Source organism: the organism of the source record quoted next, unplaced genomic scaffold (genome assembly GCF_019419815.1).
Source record: "Pyrus x bretschneideri cultivar Hongxiangsu unplaced genomic scaffold, Pyrus_bretschneideri_v1 Contig9, whole genome shotgun sequence".
Taxonomy (NCBI): Eukaryota; Viridiplantae; Streptophyta; class Magnoliopsida; order Rosales; family Rosaceae; genus Pyrus; species Pyrus x bretschneideri.
Window position 1 is genome coordinate 5,327,297 of NW_025999831.1, and position 23,021 is coordinate 5,350,317.

The window sequence follows — 23,021 nt, forward strand, 5'->3', positions numbered from 1 at the left end:
AGGGTTCTGAGCCAATTGCGTTTGAATCAAGGCTTTGGTATGTCTTGAACTTTGATTGTTTCCCCATGTTTTCCGTTTTAGACAGCACGGTTTTATGATTTTTTTTAATTGATTGTTTGGTTTTTTTGGCTTATGTTATTTGTTTCCTCTATGCTTTGTTTCTCATTCTTGGTTGTCTATGTGACTTCTGATTGTCAAGAGGTCTGATAGTTTCTTTCTTTTTTTTTTTTTTTTTGGTTTTAATTTTGTTTGTGCAATTATGTTATTGTTTGAAGGTCTCTTGTTGCCTCAGTGAGTCTGGTTTAACCCAGTTTTCTTAATTCTTTATCACGTGTTGTTAGGCATTTTATATGTTTTTTTGTTGGTTGCTTCCCTTCTTTGTTGCGTTCTCAATTTTCCAAATCGTTGTTCGGAGGTCAGTTGTTTTGGTTGGTTGGTGTTTTCATTAGGTTTTTCTGGTAGTGAACTCTCTCATCCTCCCCGAAGTGCTTTAATAAGTGTTGTTGACAGCTGGGCTCTCTCAACGAACTAGAAATATTTTCAGAAAAATGGTAGTGAACTTCCACAAATTGTTTGAGTGCAATGAACACGGTTTCATAAATAGATAACAGGAACCATGATAATATTCTTTTGCACCTATTTTACATCTAATGGTTATATTAAGTTGCTGAATCCTTTTTTATTTTCCTACGATTACGACAAATTAGGGTGGTCTCCCCAATCATTACCCTTGGGGGTATATTAGTAATATTATTGTAAATGTTCCTGCTATGATGTGTTGGGATAGTCTACACCTATACTGTTTTCCCCACCTTTAAAGAAAAAACTAAAGAGTTTCGAGAACAACCACAACGATAATACATAAATGGTCCTTCATGTATGCAAAGTATGCCCCTGTGGTTGCATCCTAGGCCTTGCTTGTTAGCTTCAGAAACATTGTGCTAATAAATTTGAGGATGTCACTATTATCTTAGGAATAATTTCAAATGCTATTATCTTAGGCATGATTTCACACATTTATGGACTCATTTCATAAGCCTATAAAAAGATGTTTTGACAATCATTTGGAGAATTCCTCTTTGGTTCTCACTTTCTGCTTAAGAGTTGTAGTTCTAAACAGGGCGATCATGAGATATTATTTTAAATTCATTCCGATTAAGAGTTGTAGCCTAGAACAATATGTTTTGTGTGTCTTTTGGTTGTACTCATCCTAATTTTATGTCTTTTAGTCGTGGTAATTCATATTTACACGTGTTTATTAGTTTGAAATTAAACATGCAGTGCACACCTTTAGAGCCTCTCAAACTTTCAAATATACGCTTTTCATTATGCACAATATGTTGATGTGAAGTGAATTATATCTAAATAATTTGTGTCTTTGTATCGATTTTATTCATGCATGCCCTGCATTATGGTGGTTCTACTGCATTTTCTAGATTGCTCACAAGATTGGTATTAGTAGTAATGGTTGCCTAACAACAAAATATCCTCATCTTGCATAGGTTCAAAATTGATCTTTTTGTGGAAGATATGATAACTTCCTCATGATAGGAAGACATGCTGAAAAAATACTTCGTGTTTCTTGCCATACTCTGGTAATAGAGGACGGATATGAGGATCCTTTCATGGTGCTGTGAACTCTAGAAAATTTGGTCGGCAAGAAAAAAATTTTAGCACTCTTTTGGAAATCAAAACAGTGACTTTGGGAAGATGGACTTCATCGTTCATGGACTACTCCAAGACCACCACTCTTAAGCCCAACGATTGCCTTAGTCAAACCATAAACACCTGTTGCCACCGCAGGAAAACAAATTATGACTGAAGCGACCCCTGCCCTATTGACGCCTTCCCAACTACTAGATCAACAACCTCAATCAGCTGCACCCACCAAGACTTCAAAGGCAACGTTGTTTCCTGATCAAGCGGACAAATATGACAAGTAAAGTTTTTCCTCTCGATTAATGTTCTCTTGTGTAAATCTTAAGAAACATGTTTTTCTTGGGTATATGAATATGTTTTGCTGCTCATGAAAAACCTTCGCACCACTTTTTCGCACTCTTTTTCATGGCTATCTCATTTCTCTCTAACCTTATAAATTTGTGCCTTGATTCATAGCAAAAAACCTCACAACGACCAAATAGAGACAACCAATTCTGCTAGAATTGTTAGAGAATTCCACAATTTGGTTGTCCCTAAAATTGAACCAACCGACAAAGTGCCGATAGCCACACTCTCAGAACAAAATCTCAAACCAAAAAGCCAAAGATAGGTAAATTACAATTTGTTTTTCGCGCACACGCCTACATAACATCCATCATAGTAGTGTTTGTTAAACTATGATTTATGTTTTTGCTATAGTGTGGAAGATGTCCACTATCAAAAAAAGTGAACACCACAGTCTCCATGATCGACTACTGCAGGCGTTCTGCATGTTTTTGGTTTTCAACATTTTTGCTTGAAAACTTAGTTGCTTGAACAAGAACGAAACATTTTTATATTTTTTGTTAACTGCTGAAACAGGTATCTGGCCTGCAAGACATATATTTTTTCATCTTAACTGCAAGGACAAAATGTGTGGATTGCATGTTACTTCTGTTTCTTATGGAAACAGGTGTCCTGCATGTTTTTTTTTCTTTGAATGTTTGTGCTTGAAAACTTAGATGCTAGAACAAGAACGGAACACTTTTTATGTTTTTTTGTTGACTACTAAAACAGGTGCCTAGCCTATAGGACATATATTTTGCCACCTTGATTGTAGAGGCAAGATTTGTGTCAACTGCATGTTGCTTCTATTTCTTCTGTTTATTAGGGAAACAGAACATTGTTTGCAACCACATCTTTTGTAATTAGGAACGTTCAATTTCGTCCTGTTAATTTTACAACGTCTTTTCATGTCAGCTAAGTTGAATGTATATAAAAATGAAGTTGTTTATCTTATCAACCTCATTCACTCATCTATCCTTCTGTTCATTCATGATTGTGTAGAATTTATTTAGGTAAAATGTGTCTTATTCATGCAGTTCATGGTGATGCATTCAAGTCCCGCAACAAAGCGCAGGCATATTTTCTAGTTGGGTCTAAAGTTTTGTCAGACTTTAAAGGCTCACGGCCAAACATACTGAACTAATAATTATAAATGCTTATGGATTATAGAAGAGATATATAACGCGCTTTCAGGATAAACACTTGTCTTTTCTTTTGATACAATAATATTTAAATCCAACAATTACACAACAAAGGTCCAAAGTTTCAGAAAATAACACTCAAACAATAAATTTCCAAGAAAAACCAAAAGCATAATGACGTGTCGTGTGTGATTTTTCCGAAGAGAAATTTTATTTGAACCCATATAACTTCTTTATACACCCAACTAAAATTTTAAATGTGAATTGTCTTTCTTATCCTATCGCATAATTACCATCAAGTATATAACAAGATCAACAATAAAACTAAAATTTATCAATAAATCCACAAGCAATAATTAAACCTTAGTTTCACGCAATGTTTATCGTACATTTATTCCAGCTAAAATCCTAAGAGCTCTTATAAAGAAAACAAGCTTCTTTTTTTTTTTTTTTTTAATTTTTAATTTTTTTTTTATCAATGGATGGTGATTTTGAAGTTTTAAATCTCCAACTTAGGTATGAATTGATTTATGCAATTTTTTTTCGTTTGATTCCAATTTTTATTGGAGTTGAGAAGATGGGTTTTTTAAGTTTCAATTCATAACCATTAACGTTGAAAGTTTTTTTTTTTTTTTTTTTGTTTTTTGGTTTGTCAAACACTGAAAGTTGAAAATATGAGTTATTGTGTTTCGTAGTGTAAATGGTGGTGAAGCCATTTGGTTTCCTCGAATCCACTCCATTAGCATGGTTGAAAATCTAGGGCTAACCTAAAGAAATAAGGGTTTGCTAGAACTTACGAAAGTAAATGAGCATGTTGTTTGCTACCACTTACCTTAGATCATGGAATAATTGAAAATTTGACCACATTACTCTATTAATGCAATAAAATTACAAGTCCAAGCTTCACCATGGTCACTAATGCTGATAAATTGAAGGGTTTCTGACATTTAAAATGACAAACAAGGTGAAAGGCAGTGTAATTTCATAGGAGTATTCTAGACCTAGCACTGCTGATAAAGCCAATTTTTCGGAGTCTATACAGAAATTGCCCTAATCAACCAACCGTTAATGAATTGAGATATGCATACATAATACGTGTTTTACAAAATCAAAGGGGCACCACTGCACGGTGAAGGAACATCACTAAGGCAAGGCAGGGGTGACAAAGCACATGAGTCACATGAGTAACAACTCGCCCGCTTACAAAAGGCCTGGATATCAAACTGTGTACTCTATTGCTGTTTGTCTGCTTTGCCTGAAGACTCGCCTTTGCTAACGTTCTTTGCAGGAGACACCGGGGCAGGGGTTGAATGCTCTGACTGAGAAAACCGAATCAAGAACTGCATCAGGACGGTAACAATGCCCAAACCCAATGTTGAGAACCCAATACCCTTCCACGAGGACAGAAGTGAAGACCAATGGAGGAACTTCAGAGCCCCCAAAATAAGTAGACATGACCAAGACGCAACAACCTACACGAAAATTCAAGTTAATTAGCAGTAATTACAAAACACCTCCCGTAAAACATAGAGAGAAAATACATGCTAATAAAAAAAATATTGACTTGTAAGAGTGTGTATCCCACCAAAAGAGATTTTAGTGGCCGGCCAGTAGTTTGCAATTCTTGATCGCCAAAAGTTTGCTCTGCAGTATGTTTATCCAACAATGCATCCTAGAGTACAAAAGGCAAATAAGAAGATACCAGAATTAGAAGACTGGTACACGAATCATTGGAAAGGAAAACCGGATTATTGAGTTCAATTTATTTCAAGAATAATTGTGCAAAGTCATCTTCATTTCTTCCTTTTATTTTTCAAAAGATAACAGAAATGCGAGGAACACAAGTTCATGCAACATAAAATATAGTAACCACCTTTGCCACAAATATATCTTTACACCACTGGGCAACAGCATCATCAGTTTCAGGTAATTCCTTCATTAAATGCCGCTTAATGTGCACATGCACCTGCAAGAGAGTAACAACCAAGCAAATTTATATAAACCCAAATATGAAATGGGCAGCACAGTGCACAACACTGCTGCCATTGTGTATGATGTTAGCAGTAAAAATAAGTGAAAACCAAATGACTGGAGTATGCAAATCTAGCATTATAACAGGATGGGAGAATAGCTTCAAATTATGTAGTTGACATCCAGTGATGACATAAAGCACTTCCTATTACCCACGCAAAATATATTAGAAAAGCATGCGCCCTAAATGTCATATCAGAAAAATGACATACCAACTAGTGATCCAATACCACAAAGAATAAGAGAATGAAAGGGCATTTTCACTACTCGCATTGCACATCACATCACAACTATCTGGATGGATTTTCTTAAAATGCCTTGCACAAAAATGCCAGATTGTTATCCAATTGAACGAAAATGTGCATTTTAATAGTCTATTTCAGTACTGGTACGCTAGTTAGGAATTTAATGCCCAAACCTGTATGCTATCCGACAACATAAATATAAATTATTTAAGCAGCATCTTTAAAATCTTAAGTATGTTTAGGCTTACCACAGAAGGTCGCCCCTCAAAGAGTCTTAGCATTGTTGGTGAAGGTGAAGCCTTAGGAATAGCCACCGTTATATCATATATGGCCGGAACAAATGAGTGCATATTACTTACTGCAGAGACAAAACCCTGAAAGAAACAGGAAGTTATTAGACATGCCAGACAGCCCAGAACACGTGTGATAGAGAATAATGGGCCAGTAAAGGAGGATTCCAGAACATTGTACTTTTACTGATGGTGAATTCTTAACCAGCAAGGAACGGAAAAGGCATTCCACAAAAATAATTATTACTGAATCCTTATTATGGGAAGATGCAATAAGAATTTTACCTTAGTACGAGGAATCAAAACATTTCTAGGTACAGGCAGCCCTGTTGAGGCTGCATATTCTTGTGCTGCTGAAAGCTTGGCCTGTGTAAAACGAGTTCCTTCTACAAACAAAGCCAACCAAAAGGGCTGAGGGTAGTCCTTCAACCGTTGAAGACCTAACTGCAGATGAATAACCACAAGATTTGAGGTTACTTCCAAAAGTAGACGCATTAACATGCACATACATTTCAAAATAGATTGACCAATACCCTAACTTTTAAACCTGTTCCAAAATTAGTCCCTAGACTTGAAACTCTGACACCTAAATTCCATAAATCAATAATTGTCTGTTCAGTCAGTTGAAGTATCACCCGCTGTAATTTTTTCATCACATGACCACTTATATGATATTAGTAAAGTTTTTTCCTACAAGAAACAAAACATTCATTGAAAAGAGATAAAATACAACACAGCAGACAACGTGTACCCTGGACTTCACGCAATTAAAGAAACAACAAAACAGAAGCCATCAAAAGCAAGAGATAAGGAAAGCTAGTCAGTCAACCTAAATCTGTTTTCGACCTAAGAACATTAAAGATCTCCCACACAATAAACTTGATACTACCATTGTCATTGACCACACAACCACTCACAACAATACCCAAGCTCCATGCCAGCTCTAAGCAATTGACTACCACTTCATTCACCAACTCACCACAATGAAATCTAGCTTTTTTATAAAGTGGGATATCTTTGTTCAAGCTCAGTTACAAACTCTTAACAGCTTTATTCTGATTTACCATCATGATTAGGGTATTAGGGTAGTTTGACTAATAAAAGACACTCAAATTGTTTTCCAAATATTGTTTCTTTCATTAGTTTTCTTTGTTGTCGCTCTATATAAGATTATTTCAAGTTGGCCAAAAGGGTTGTAAGGATTCTGGGCTGCATTAAAGTTAAGTGGTGCGGTAGCAACAGCTAGGTTAGAAATGAACCTGTTATTGAAAATTCTGTTTTATTTAGGATCATTCCTTTTAGTTGCAAGTAGCTAATCCAGGATTGCACTAAAAGGAATATTCTTGAAATACTTTTGACAGAAGCAGCCCAAAGAGAAGCAAGTAGTCTAAATCTACCCCAAATTTCACCCACTTCCTCCTCCTTGTTAAAAATTAGCTTGTTCCTCTCTAACCACACCCACCACCAGAGGGACTGAACAGCGCATGTCCACAAAGCATCCTTCCGACAACACCATGCTCCTTGGTCACACCCACCGTCCTATTATATTCCCCATCTTACCTTGGAGAAACAGCAACTCCAAATCTTCATTTATCCAAACATCTTCCAATTAACAGAGTTTCTACCATCTGTATCCACAAACCATAGGCAACAACTCACCTTCTGCTGTCCTACATAAACTTGGCAGCAAAGCTAAAGCATTCTCTATTTCTTCAAATCTCTCTTGTTTCTTCAAGTGAAACTGTTATAGGTGCACAACTTTCATCTAGAGTTAAGGACTTTCTCAAAAATGAGAAGACACTCACTGAGTTGACTGAAAAAGAAAAAAGAACTAGTTCACTGGAAATTGGAAAATAGCTATGGATGTAGGAAAAACGGAAAGATGATTGTCATCTTCAGCTCCAAGGCAAAAACCTATACAGGAGATTTTTGAGAATTGAAAGTTACTGATTCCTACGGGCACAACAACTGGAAGTATCCTTGATTACATGACTCGGAGAGTTTTTTTAGGTAGCCTCTTTTGCAAGATGAGTGAAAACTCCTTCTTGTAGAGATTTGATTAAAGAATTGAAAGAGGGTTTGGTGGAAATTTTCCATCAAACTACATAAGCAACCATTAACATTAAAAACCAGCTGATTCTTTAGCTTGGCAACAAAACCTCACTTCTATAGATGAATATATTTTGTATATCTATGCCGGTATGCCCAGATTTTTTATCAAATTGAAGACGACTATGACAAGAGAGACTCCATTACAAATTCATTAGAAGGAAAATTATATAGTTAAAAGTTATGTGTGCCTGTGTATATTGTGCATAGTGTGTTGTATGTACATATACAACATACACACCCATACCTTTAAAGTGCTTTCATCTTTGGCCCAGCTTCTTTCCAAAAAGAGATATTCAGAAAACCACATTGACCACCCTATGACCTGCATGTATAAAGGCATTCCATTTAGTGACAAGGAGTAAACCCTCAAAAGCAAAGGCAAATGATAACACTTAAGTTGAATGAAATGTAGGCTGGATAAAGAAAATGGGGCCACAAGACAATGTTTGCGGAAAAAAACCCAAAACCACTAATTAATTCATGAATAATGGATAAAATCAAATTAAAAAATCTATAACATTACAATAGGATCTGAAATTAAATATTGATACTCCTAACCAGTAATAACTAATGGCCTCAATAGCTTCACAAACTCTAAATTTTTAAAATCTTATCTAAGCTGTTAAGATTCTAAATTATTCCCATTTGATAAAATATATGTTATATATACAGACCCTCCAATTTTCTAGGGGATTCTGCTCAAGAATCTGAACAATTTGTTGTTTTTAGTCTCCATTCAAGAATCATCTTCGTCAAAATCAGCAAAATCGAAACCACCTAACCACTTAATTATCATTTACAATCATTCGGGGCTGACCAGAAACATTGTGTTGGTTTATTTATTTGATCACGATTAGATGCCTTAATGATCAATGATTAGGCTAAGTTGCCATTTCACATTCAATGATCTACAGGATGATTCTTAAATAAATTCTGTAGAAGATAGACAGTTCAGATACTGAACTACAATACTGATGGGCCCCCATAAGGGACCCAACTTTTTGAATTCCTCCATGGAAGAGCCTTGTATATATGAAATATCCTCTTGTCAAAACAATGTGGCAAGTCAATATAAGATGCTTATGTTGGCAAACTACAATCTAAACCAAACATACATGCAAGAATCAATGTAATCAATGGTCCTGATTCAAATTCTATCAAAAATGTATTGTCATAGTGTCTGACAAGAAAAGATTCACATAAATGTGGATGCACGCACACAAACACACGTATTTTGAACTTAACAGCTAGTGCCTTAAAGTTTCATCAACACATACTGTCAGGGCATCTTATGGTGGAACATACCGGAAGGAGCTTTGATGATTTCTTCATTACAGCTAAGGCACTGCCAAGGCAACCTGACCGCTGCATAAGTACATTTAATTTAAATCGTTAGTATAAAGAGAATACAACTCCATATTGAACCAAAAGCCTAAATTCAAACAGTGAACTTCTTTTACAAGTACATGTGAATAAGTCTTCAATGTAGTTTTTGGTGCCTCTATCATATGTAAATATGCAAAAAGCCAAAAACTAAATAAGTATGGGCATTATTTTTATAATTAGTATACGTATGAATATATTATATACTCATTATGTGTCAGGTTACATGAATTTGTGCATGCCAGTGACTAAAGCATGATACATAAACTTTGTACCTGCGCCAGGACCCATCCAACAAGCCAATCAATATCACTTCTATGATTGCACATGACAAGTGCATGTTCTTTACCTAGAAAATAGAAAACATGCATTTAAATAAGTTATCCTGCATAATTTTGAAAAGGGCAATACATACATAGTCCTAAACACAAAGAAACATCAAACAAAAGAGAAGGTTTAATCCTTCCTTACCCATTAAATGAAACGTTTCAGGGTCTGTGTACACTTGGATCTGCAACAGCAACAGTTAACTAAATCAAGATTCAAGACTCAAAATTTTAATCTCAAGAAACTTAAAGTAAACACTACACCAGGTCATAAGCAATGTCCTTCACTTTATTACTACTGATTTAAAGTACTCAGCCTTCCTTAAGGAATTGTGACGCATTTCAGGGATTTATACAAGCTTATCAAAAGAATTAATCTTCTCGTCTTTCTTGTGGTAGCAAATTCTGCTGTGAATCTTTCAAACCCATCAATAACTTTAACCATTGGTTCATAAGGGTTAAAAGGGTGACCCTAAGCCAACAAGGCTCCCCACTTTGCTAGGGTCAGGGGAACGTCTATTGTACACAGCCTTACCCTTGCTTTTGCAAAGAGGCTGTTTCCATGATTGGTTCATAAGGGTTGTATGGAAAAAATTTGGTCGAAAAAAAAAGCTGTTGGAAGCTGGCATAATATGTGGGAATGCACCTAAAAGTACTCACCATACAATAAATCGATTGCATTTAAGGAAGTAAGAGAAATCAAAATAATCAAAATCACAAGATATGGGGGATATAGCCAGTACCTTAACACCTGCCCACCAATCAATAAGCCATACGAGTTCCAGCCACAACAATTCTGCCACCACTCTGTTGATCCTTCTGTATGTATTCTTAGACAGTGGCCGAATAAGAATGAAGCAAATCGCCTGAAACAACAAACCAAGTAAGCTAAATCCACTAAAACCTCAAAGAAAAATTGTAGCATAGACACGCGCGCGCACACACACACACAACTGATATGATAATAGAACAGAAACAGAGAATCGAAGCAAACCAATCGCAAATTTGTAGTCAGTTTTGGATAATAGAATTGAGCTCAATGGTTTTGACGGCGTATAGGATTGAAAAAAAACGTTTGAAAGTTCGTTTCTTTTTCGAAACGTTCTTCCCAATCAAACAAAGCTTGCAGGTCACAAATAGAAAGTAGAAACAAAACCTAGTTTGAGAGGCAAGCTGACAGGCATACCTTACCCAAACAACCCACTTGATAAACAATAAACCCATGAAACTAAAACGAAAAGAAGCAAAACCCTCGTGGAAGTCACGCAGAATTTGAAGAAATCGATAGCAGAAGACACAAAACTGAGCTAAAACGAACCCAAATCTAGGCAATAACGAAACGAAATCCAGAACCCATGAAGCAAAAAAGCGAGAAGAAGAAGCTGCACCTGAATGAGATTGATGACGAGGCCTGAGACGAAGAAGAGCAGGCCCAGCGGGACGATGACAGCTGCCGCTGCAATCGCCATGGCGCCCAAAACCCCACAGAGAGAATCGAATCGATTTCTCCACAAAATCCAAAACTTTCAATTGCCCAAGAGCAAATGAAACGAAATATTTCAATTCAAAGTTGAATTAAATCAGGAACCCAAACGAATTGGAAGCGCAAGCGAGGGTATGAGGCAGTATCTCAGGAACTCAGGTAGTGGGTGTAACCGTGCGCGCAATGTGTTTGAGAAAATGCGCGTAAGAGAGAGAGAGAGAGAGAGAGGGAGGGAGCGGTTGCTTGCGCGCTTTAAACGCAGTTGATGATATAATTCAAGGGAAGGGGGACACTGCGTGAGAAATGGGCTTTTTTGTGGTTTCGCCAGAAAACTGTACTATTAATTAATTATGCAAGTGACCCCCTACGCTATTAAAGTGGTAGAGAGCAGTGTTGTTTGATAATCGACTTTCTAATTTAACATTTTAATCTAATAAATTTATTATTTAACAAAAATAATAATAATTATACAGCCTTCGTTTCTTTGGGCTGGCATAACAAGGCGCATCATCTTGTCAGCATCTTCATACGAGTTAGTTGGCTTCACTCTCAATGTTGATGGGGGTGGTGGGTCCTGTGGCCCACATTTGTTTATGTGCTATCTTAAATAGTCAAATAATTTGGTTTGCCTCGTCACCAAATATGTTGGCTTTCTAAATAATGTTGGGATACTGTTTTGTTTGTACTTGGCTTTTTCGTTCACGTCCGAGTAGCTTCAAGGTTTAGGTTTTTTAGACGGAAACAGAGTGTGAGAAGCGCAAAAAAGTTTCAATTGATTCGTTGTGATATTTCGTTTAATACTTGATGAGTTTGTTGTCAACTAAACCATGTTGCGCACATGTCAACCGATATCGATATATTTTAAAGCAATTTAATGAGTGATATAGAAAGAATTTGTCGAGTTCTTATGACACAACCTGTTGAATCCTGCCGAGATATGTCTAGCAAGCATCATATCAAACACTTAGTGCATAAAAGAGATCCATACCAAATATTCGAAGGGTCTTTAAAAGATTTTCACATGTATATTTTTCGAACTCTAGGTGGTCCTGAGACTACCTTAGTCCCAATGTACATCCGTCCTTTAATGCATGTGAGGTTTTTTTAAAATATTTCAAGAATATATTTATATATTTGCGTTGGCTGGAAAGTTGGGAATTTTCCCAACAGTTGCTTCTCTCTCGAGTGAAGCATTGCAGGTATTAATTTCAATAATATATAACATACTATCAGATAAGTGATAGACATCCGTTAATGCGTGTAAGGTTTGTTTATGTCGCATCTACAGAAAAAAATCACACACGCATCATTAATAGGTGAATTCTTGTTTTAGATTGTAATATCATTCTTTTTCTTTTGCAACATAAAGGTTAAAACACTTATTTAACAAGATGAAAAGAAACACCAATGAATAAATAGTTATTTAGAGCAAATATAAAGAAAATTAGATATTTGACGAATAAAAAGATCATTACCATTACTCATCTTATCCATCGGCTTAACATGTTGTATTTTCTATTTTTATAACTTAAATATTGATCAGGTTCCCTATCTTATCGAACTAGCCTCACGTGTGGCAATTTACTTTTTTATATTTTATTTTTTATTATTTATTTTTCATTTTTATTTTGTTTAGTTTGGATATTTTTAAGATTGAATTGTTTTATTTTAGAATTTAATCAAAGAGGGTATTTTGAAGATATTGAAAGCTTCATCATTTTGATGTGCTCTCTTTATATATAGAGATTACCCAGTTCAAAAGGCAAGTTGATTATATAGTTGTGACATATTTAATATGCATGGTAACAACACCCTATTGCCCTTTGATTTGTAAACAATTTCAATTTCTTTTTCTCAACGATAAAATATTTACAAAGTTAATTGACAATGAGATGTTAACTCATTTACAACAAATCATAATATACCACAAGTTAGTATCGGATCCAACACTAACATATGATTCACAGGCGAATCAAACTCGAGATCCCCTTCAATTAAACAAAGATCGGTTCAGCTAAACCAACTTATGAAGTACATCTTGAAGACAAAATTAGGTTATGTCAGTCCGAAATATCCAATGCACAAAAGAATACATGTAGACTCGTACCGATGCGGGACTTGGAACGTCACGTGCATTGCATGTGCTGCCTCTAAGATGGACAAATCATGGTTTTTTTTTTTTTTTTTTTTTTTTAACGAACGATATTTTCTATACTAGGTTAAATCTCACAATAGGTTTGGAATAATATGGTTCACATTTGTTTTTTGTGAAAGTCGAACCTAAAACCTCTCACTTACAAGTGAATAGGAATACACCCTCCTACTGCTATCAAACCGGTGAACATATGTCAATTCTGCTGATTCAGCCTCTTCTTCCTGGACCAGAACAATACATTAGTACTAAGTAACTTAGACAAATCATGTTTTAATCACATTAAATATTCACTTGTTTCTGTCCTTATTTCCAGCATTCAACTGTTGTATTAAATAAATCAATCAATTAAAAAAAGAAGTTATGAGATGAACACAAAATTGGGTGTTGCTGGGACCTTGGTTTCCAACATTCAACATCCTGTCATCTGGCTATTGGCTGCTGCTGGCCAACTATTCTTTGCCTAATTCAACTAAATACCTTGCAAGTCAAGTAAAGTTTGAGTCACCTGCGACAATTACTCTCACCCATCCGAACGCTCAATCCCTATAGTTTCGGTGAGCGGTTGGGACTTGGGAGAGAGATTGTCACATCCCGGCCCGGGCCCCCACCGCAACCCGGGCCCGATCCACCACCGTAGCACGATATTGTCCGCTTTGGGCTTACCATTCCCTCACGGTTTTGTTTTTGGGAACTCACACGAGAACTTCCCGATGGGTCACCCATCCTGGGATTGCTCTCGTGCGCTACTCGCTTAACTTCGGAGTTCCTACGGAACCCGAAGCCAGTGAGCTCCCAAAAGGCCTCGTGCTAGGTAGAGATGGAATATACATATAAGGATCAGTCCCCTGGGCGATGTGGGATGTCACAATCCACCCCCCTTAGGGGCCCGACGTCCTCGTCGGCACATTTCCGGCCAGGGATAGGCTCTGATACCAAATTGTCACATCCCGGCCCGGGCCCCCACCGCAACCCGGGCCCGATCCACCACCGTAGCACGATATTGTCCGCTTTGGGCTTACCATTCCCTCACGGTTTTGTTTTTGGGAACTCACACGAGAACTTCCCGATGGGTCACCCATCCTGGGATTGCTCTCGTGCGCTACTCGCTTAACTTCGGAGTTCCTACGGAACCCGAAGCCAGTGAGCTCCCAAAAGGCCTCGTGCTAGGTAGAGATGGAATATACATATAAGGATCAGTCCCCTGGGCGATGTGGGATGTCACAGAGATGCTGCTGCACTGCACTTACTTTTAAAATAAATAATAATTGTTGATTAAATATATTATTAGTAACTATTAGATCTTGTATATTTGGATTTATAGTCATTTGCAGCGGTTAGATTTTGCATAAAATTCGTATCATTTAGTAATACGTACCATTGTAACAAGAAACGATATGTAACATTTATAAAATCTTTAAAATACACTTTTATAGGGTCATAATAAAGGTACATCTTCACAACAAGTTAAACAGAATTAGATATCAAATTAGCTGACGTTGCAATTGTTTTCTTATCTTATTTTATAAAAAAACGATGAGATATTTACAAAAAGTTTTACATTGCGCTCATAATGGCACAACAAAGCTACATCACTACAATAGGCTTGCTGCAATTAAATATTGAACATATAAGAAATGTATATTGCCCTTTGTACTAATGTGAGTTGAACTTGAGACCTCCTATAGCCTAAGGAGAGACAATCTTACTAGACTAAAGGTTATTTGGTACTACCTAACATATGTGACTTGTAAGTTTGGAATACAAAGGCGGAGGTATAACATCAATTTTACTAGTGGAAATAAACAAACACTCTTTTTAATTTCTTATAGACACTTGTTTAATCTTATATGTAATTATCATTTAATCTATTCAATTTGACGATTAGAAATAGAGAAATGTGTGTGAAAAATTAAAAAAACAAATGTGTGAAAAACACCTCTCTTTGACACACCTTCAATGCACGTTAGCTTTTGGCTTCTCCACTTTGGATGCAAGGGCAATAAAATTGCCTGCACCATTTACTCTAAATAGTAATTGCTTTTCTACATGTTCATCCGTTTGAAAGAAAGAAGGGAAAGGACAAGAGCAATTACGATTTCCAAACATATTTTCTTTTATTTTTTTTAATGTTTTCTTCGGCACGCATATCATTATCTTATAGATTTTTGTGTAAGTTTAAAGTGTGAACTTTTTAGGTTTGCTTTATTTTTTATATTTTTTGGGTAATTTTTATGTTTTTTTTTTTTTAATTTTTTAGAGTTGAATTAATCCTAGTAGTTGAATTGAACAATGTTTTGAAATCAAGGGCTCACAAAGAGCCATGTGGATAGTGTGGATGGGGAGTGGGAGAGCTGGTGAACAACTCACTGGTTGGAACAACTCAAGTAGGCCTGGCAAACGGATCGTGTCTATCGTGTTCGTGTCGTTTTCATGTAACACCTATTATCTTAACGGGTCGTGTCGTGTCACACCCGTTATCTTAACGGGTCCTTAACAGGTCGTGTCACTTTACCCAACGGGTAAAGTGACCCGACCCGTTATGACCCGTTAAGAAAAAAATATATTTTTTTAAAATTTGCACATACCACACATTGCGACATAAATATTACTTGAAAACATTAAAACATTTCTCGTTCAAGTACTATATCTACACTCGAAAATAAAAGTCTAATAAAAAAATAATACATACGCTACTAATCTATTACAAATATTAAATGTGCAAGGATAAAGAGTTTTTGTTTTTAAGATTGTAAGTCTTTCTTAAAAGTTTACACCTCCATTTACAAAATCTTCAATTTACATCGAACTTCATGAAATTGTATTGGAACTTTGGCTTGATCTATTGCCTTCAAGAGTTATGTTGAAGATGTTTTCAGTAAGATTTTCCACGTCAGAACTCTCTTCCGCATAAACTAAGTATAGAAAAAGCAAACATTAAAAATCATTCAATTGTGAAAAGTTAAACAAAATAATTATGAAAAGAAATAAAATAATAATACTATACCATATAAAAATATATTACCTCCTTTTCCAAATAGCCAATCTCGTGTGCACAACAAAGCTTGAACTATTTCTGGTAATAATGAACTACGATACTGATCTAGTAATCTACCCCCAATACTAAATGCAGATTCTGATGCAACAGTTGAAATGGGAATCGTTAACACATCTCGTGCTAACTGAGAAAGTATCGGATAATGAAAACGCTCCATTTGCCACCAAGAAAGAACATCTATGTCTACTTTTCTATCTATTCTTTTATCCTCCAAATACTTCTGCAATTCATTTTTTTCAATCGAACTTGAACCATCATAATTATTATCAAAATCCTACATCATAAAAAAGCATGCATCATATAGGGTCAAGGAGTGTAGTTATAAAAAATCATCAAAATCGGAGTTAAAATAACCGTTAAATCGTGATTTTTCGTTTATAACCGTTGAAAAGCTTTGTCCCGTTACTTGATCTCTGAATGTTTTTTTTTTGTGATTTTTTGCTGATGTGATCTCCAAGCATATACAAACAATTTTGACGGTTTGGATCGTTGAAATTAGTTTTGGAGAATTCGTAAAACGATAGATTGACTAACACTTAGAGTTTATTTATACTTTCATTAAGTATAACATAAGATTTTGTGGTATCCACTTGTGTAAATATTTTAAATTGAAGATCGAATTCATTCATTGTATTCATATAGGGTCAAGGAGTGTAGTTATAAAAAATCATCAAAATCGGAGTTAAAATAACCGTTAAATCGTGATTTTTCATTTATAACCGTTGAAAAGCTTTGGAGTGTAGTTATAAAAAATCATCAAAATCGGAGTTAAAATAACCGTTAAATCGTGATTTTTCATTTATAACCGTTGAAAAGCTTTGTCCCGTTACTTGATCTCTGAATGTTTTTTTTTTGTGATTTTTTGCTAATGTGATCTCCAAGCATATAAAAACAATTTTGACGGTTTGGATCGTTGAAATTAGTTTTGGAGAATTCGTAAAACGATAGATTGACTAACACTTAGAGTTTATTTATACTTTCATTAAGTATAACATAAGATTTTGTGGTATCCACTTGTGTAAATATTTTAAATTGAAGATCGAATTCATTCATTGTATTCATATAGGGTCAAGGAGTGTAGTTATAAAAAATCATCAAAATCGGAGTTAAAATAACCGTTAAATCATGATTTTTCGTTTATAACCGTTGAAAAGGTTTGTCCCGTTACTTGATCTCTGAATGTTTTTTTTTGGTGATTTTTTGCTGATGTGATCTCCAAGCATATACAAACAATTTTGACGGTTTGGATCGTTGAAATTAGTTTTGGAGAATTCGTAAAACGATAGATTGACTAACACTTAGAGTTTATTTATATTTTCATTAAGTATAACATAAGATTTTGTGGTATCCACTTGTGTAAATATTTTAAATTGAAGATCGAATTCCTTCATTGTATTCATATAGGGTCAAGGAGTGTAGTTATAAAAAATCATCAAAATCGGAGTTAAAATAACCGTTAAATCGTGATTTTTCGTTTATAACCGTTGAAAAGCTTTGTCCCGTTACTTGATCTCTGAATGTTTTTTTTTTGTGATTTTTTGCTGATGTGATCTCCAAGCATATACAAACAATTTTGACGGTTTGGATCGTTGAAATTAGTTTTGGAGAATTCGTAAAACGATAGATTGACTAACACTTAGAATTTATTTATACTTTCATTAAGTATAACATAAGATTTTGTGGTATCCACTTGTGTAAATATTTTAAATTGAAGATCGAATTCATTCATTGTATTCATATAGGGTCAAGGAGTGTAGTTATAAAAAATCATCAAAATCGGAGTTAAAATAACCGTTAAATCGTGATTTTTCGTTTATAACCGTTGAAAAGCTTTGTCCCGTTACTTGATCTCTGAATGTTTTTTTTTTGTGATTTTTTGCTGATGTGATCTCCAAGCATATACAAACAATTTTGACGGTTTGGATCGTTGAAATTAGTTTTGGAGAATTCGTAAAACGATAGATTGACTAACACTTAGAGTTTATTTATACTTTCATTAAGTATAACATAAGATTTGTGGTATCCACTTGTGTAAATATTTTAAATTGAAGATCGAATTCATTCATTGTATTCATATAGGGTCAAGGAGTGTAGTTATAAAAAATCATCAAAATCAGAGTTAAAATAACCGTTAAATCGTGATTTTTCGTTTATAACCGTTGAAAAGCTTTGTCTCGTTACTTGATCTCTGAATGTTTTTTTTTTTGTGATTTTTTGCTGATGTGATCTCCAAGCATATACAAACAATTTTGACGGTTTGGATCGTTGAAATTAGTTTTGGAGACTTCATAAAACGATAGATTGACTAACACTTAGAGTTTATTTATACTTTCATTAAGTATAACATAAGATTTGTGGTATCCACTTGTGTAAATATTTTAAATTGAAGATCGAATTCATTCATTGTATTCATATAGGGTCAAGGAGTGTAGTTATAAAAAATCATCAAAATCGGAGTTAAAATAACCGTTAAATCGTGATTTTTCGTTTATAACCGTTGAAAAGCTTTGTCCCGTTACTTGATCTCTGAATGTTTTTTTTTTGTGATTTTTTGCTGATGTGATCTCCAAGCATATACAAACAATTTTGACGGTTTGGATCGTTGAAATTAGTTTTGGAGAATTCGTAAAACGATAGATTGACTAACACTTAGAGTTTATTTATACTTTCATTAAGTATAACATAAGATTTGTGGTATCCACTTGTGTAAATATTTTAAATTGAAGATCGAATTCATTCATTGTATTCATATAGGGTCAAGGAGTGTAGTTATAAAAAATCATCAAAATCAGAGTTAAAATAACCGTTAAATCGTGATTTTTCGTTTATAACCGTTGAAAAGCTTTGTCCCGTTACTTGATCTCTGAATGTTTTTTTTTTTGTGATTTTTTGCTGATGTGATCTCCAAGCATATACAAACAATTTTGACGGTTTGGATCGTTGAAATTAGTTTTGGAGAATTCGTAAAACGATAGATTGACTAACACTTAGAGTTTATTTATACTTTCATTAAGTATAACATAAGATTTTGTGGTATCCACTTGTGTAAATATTTTAAATTGAAGATCGAATTCATTCATTGTATTCATATAGGGTCAAGGAGTGTAGTTATAAAAAATCATCAAAATCAGAGTTAAAATAACCGTTAAATCGTGATTTTTCGTTTATAACCGTTGAAAAGGTTTGTCCCGTTACTTGATCTCTGAATGTTTATTTTTTATGATTTTTTGTTGATGTGATCTCAAAGCATATACAAACAAGTTTGACGGTTGGGATCGTTGAAATTAGTTCTGGAGAATTCGTATGCCATCAATCAAGTTCCGTGTGTGTGTGTGTGTGTATATATATATTTATTAAGTAGATTTAAATTTATTTATTTTGTACGTATAAATTATAATTGACTGGTACACGGAATAGTACATACATCACGTGTCACGTGTGTCATTATAAAAATAGTGAGATATGTCATGACAGTCATGTGTGTGATAAAAAGTTAATAACTTAAAAAAAAAAAAAAATTCTCACCACTTCTATTAATTTTCATTTTTCCCTCTCTTTTTTGTTACCTTTTCAACTTTTTCTTGTCATTTTCACTTTTCCCTCCAACATCTTTCCCTAATTCCCTCACTTTTTTGTTTTATTTTCAACTTTTCTTAACATTTTCATTTTCCCTCCATTTTTTTTTCAAAAAGGGCGGCAAGTTGGCAAATGGCAATGGCAAAAAATTGATTATTGAAATTTGAATGGAAACAAATCACATCTGACGCATCAAATTTCAATGGATGCAAAATCATGCAAATATGCAATGCATGATCATGCATATTAAATTATTAATTAATAATTATTATAGTTTTTATAAAATTTAATATATATATATATATATATATAATTATTATAGATAGACTTAATATTTTGGGGGTATAATTATTATAGTATATATAATTATTATAATTATTATAAATTTTATAGTTAATTTAATATATATATATATATATATATATATTTATTATAATTTTTAGGGATATAAAATTGTAAAATTAATGTATATAATTATTACAATATTTTTTAGGGTTATAAAATTATAAAAATAATATTCTGCTTATCGTGTATCGTGTTACCCACGTGTATACCCGAACCAACCCGTTATCTTAACAGGTGCTTATCGGGTTACCCGATAAGACCCGATTCGTTATCGTGTCGACCCAAACACCTGTTAATTTCGTGTCGTGTCGTGTCGGGTTATCAGATCGTGTCAGAAATTGCCAGGCCTAAACTCAAGGCTTCACGTGTGAGGGGGGAGCCTCTCTGCTAGGCTTCAAGGAAGGCGCAAACCCTTGCAATTGTTGAAGAGTCATCTGCCCTTGCAACTGCCTTCATCCTAATTGCCTCTCATTTTGTGGACAGATGGAGGAGTTTTTTTGGGTGAATAACTCAATTAGCCTTGCAATTGGGTGACTGGTGGAGATGCATTTAGTTGCAGAATTTCTCCCCTGCGCATAAAGGTCATCATAGCCATTGGTTTTAAGGCTTCAAAGGTGGATGGCTGGGATTTAATCTCTAAGACACTGATCGAGCAACATAGAAAAGTTCCTCTTGGTTTGATCCTAGGTTGGATCAGAATAGCCTATATATAGGTTTTAATGGGCCAGGTCGACTCATTCCAAAAATGATGATGGCTGATTTCGATAGGTTGACCCATGTCAAGGGTTTTCACGAATGATAATCCAAAAAGAAAAGGTCCAAACAGAGGAGGGAAAAAAAGAGTTGTAGCTTCAACGATCAAAAACGATTTTAAAATCTAATTGCTACCTCTGTTTTGTGGCTTTACAAATCCTTGTAGCTCCTTCTTGAACCCCTACTGCTTTTCACCATTCCATTCACATATCTCCATAGAATTTCGCAGAATCCGATGAAAATTTGACTCAATTTTCTTCAATTTTACGTTTCTCCTTACAAACCAAGTTCAATTCTTTCTTTACATAAATACATTTCTAATTATTTTTTCTTTTTAATTTTTGTAAGTTCCTCAAGAGAAATGAACCAGAGAACATTGACTGGAGCAACATAGAATCTATATTCGTTGAAGATGAAATGTACCAGAACTTTAAAGCCCTAAGTGGGTCAACCTCTCTTCCCCATATGAGCTCATGGATGGTGATGAAACCTGGTTCTGCACTCCTGGTAGGACCCAATTTCTCAAAATTCCGCCTTGTTTCTAAGAAGGAAAAAAAAAAAACAGAAGATAAATGACCATTTAATGTTACCCAGACTAGTACTAAAAAAAAAAAGCTATCCATACCATTTTCTGTATCATGCCCAAAAACTGCAGCCTATTGACAACATAGTGCTGCAATGTCAAAATGGGACATTATAACATCACATTTCCAATATTACGGAAGACAGGTTAAGCATTGTTAATAAGGCATGACACTGTTACGCGACTAGTTTTGGGGTGTGATCGTTGAAATGTTTGGTAAGAAAGAAACCATAAGAAAAATGATTCTATTGTTTTATGAATAAATGTTCACTTTGTGAGTTGCAGATTGCAAGTATCCGAAAGCTGTTGGAGATTTGGCTAAATCCACATGTAATCTAAAGGTTGTAATTGATAACAATTTTTTTTTTCCTGATACAACAACAAAGTCTATTCTGATTAAGTGGGGTCAGTTATATGAATCCTAAAACGTCATTGCGCTCGATTCTGTGCCACATTTTCGTTAGATCCAAGTACTCAAGGTCTTTTTTTAGAGTCTCTTCCAAAGTCTTCTTAGGTCTTCCGCTACCCATTCAACCATGAACATCTGTCTTGTAATCACATATTCTAACAGGAGCGTCTGGAAGCTTTCGCTTCACATGTTCAAACCACCGTAACCGAATTTCTCTCATCTTTCCTTCAATTTCGGCTACTCCTACTTTACGTCGAATATCCTCATTCATAATTTTATCCTTTCTCGTGTGCCCACACATCCAACAAAACATTCTCATCTTTGCTACACTCATTTTATGTACGTGTTGATGCTTCATCACCCAACATTTCATGCCATAAAGCATTGATGGCCTTATTGCCATCTTATAAAATTTTCCTTGAGCTTTAGTGATAGACGACGGTCTCACAACACACCCGATGCACTTCCATTTCATCCATCTAGCTTGTATTCTATGGTTGAGGTCTCCATCCAACTCTCCATTCTTTTACAAGATAGATCCTAGGTAGCAAAAACGGTCACTCTTTGGTACTTCCTGATCTTCAATCCTCACCCTTAACTCATTTGAGCCTCCATTCGCATTGAACTTGCACTCCATATACTCTGTCTTTAACTGACTTAGCGAAGACCTTTATATTCCAACACTTTTCTACAAAGATTAAGCTTCGCATTTACTCATTCCTAAGTTTCATCTATCAACACTATATCATCTACGAAAAGCATACACCAAGGAATTTCATCTTGAATATGTCCCGTTAACTTATCCATTACCAATGCAAAAAGGTAAAGACTTAAAGATGAGCCTTGATGTAACCCTACAGTTATGGGGAAGCTTTCGATTTGTTTTTCATGAGTTCTTACGACTGTCCTTACTCCATCATACATATCCTTTATAGCTTGGATATATGCTACTCATACTCATTTCTTCTCTAAAATCCTACAAATAATGTCTATTGGGACCCTATCATATGCTTTTTCCAAATCTATAAAGACTATGTGCAAATCTTTTTTTTTATATCTCTATATCTTTCCATCGATCTTTGTAAGAGATAGATTGCCTCTATGGTTGAGCACCCTGGCATGAACCCGAATTGGTTGTCCAAGACCCGTG

General features: G+C 35.0%; 1 protein-coding gene across 1 annotated transcript; it reads right to left on the reverse strand.

Annotated features, from left to right (window-relative positions):
• Nucleotides 1–3,971: 3,971 nt before the first annotated feature.
• On the reverse strand, nucleotides 3,972–11,224 carry LOC103927748 (1-acyl-sn-glycerol-3-phosphate acyltransferase 2). Its single transcript, XM_009336689.3, has 11 exons — nucleotides 10,901–11,224; nucleotides 10,256–10,378; nucleotides 9,658–9,697; nucleotides 9,462–9,535; nucleotides 9,109–9,168; nucleotides 8,048–8,125; nucleotides 5,977–6,135; nucleotides 5,650–5,775; nucleotides 4,999–5,091; nucleotides 4,711–4,797; nucleotides 3,972–4,597 (listed from the first exon to the last, which is right to left on the reverse strand). Exons 1-11 carry the CDS (start codon nucleotides 10,979–10,981, stop codon nucleotides 4,358–4,360), a joined length of 1,161 nt encoding a protein of 386 aa, XP_009334964.1. The 5' UTR covers nucleotides 10,982–11,224; the 3' UTR covers nucleotides 3,972–4,357.
• Nucleotides 11,225–23,021: the final 11,797 nt, after the last annotated feature.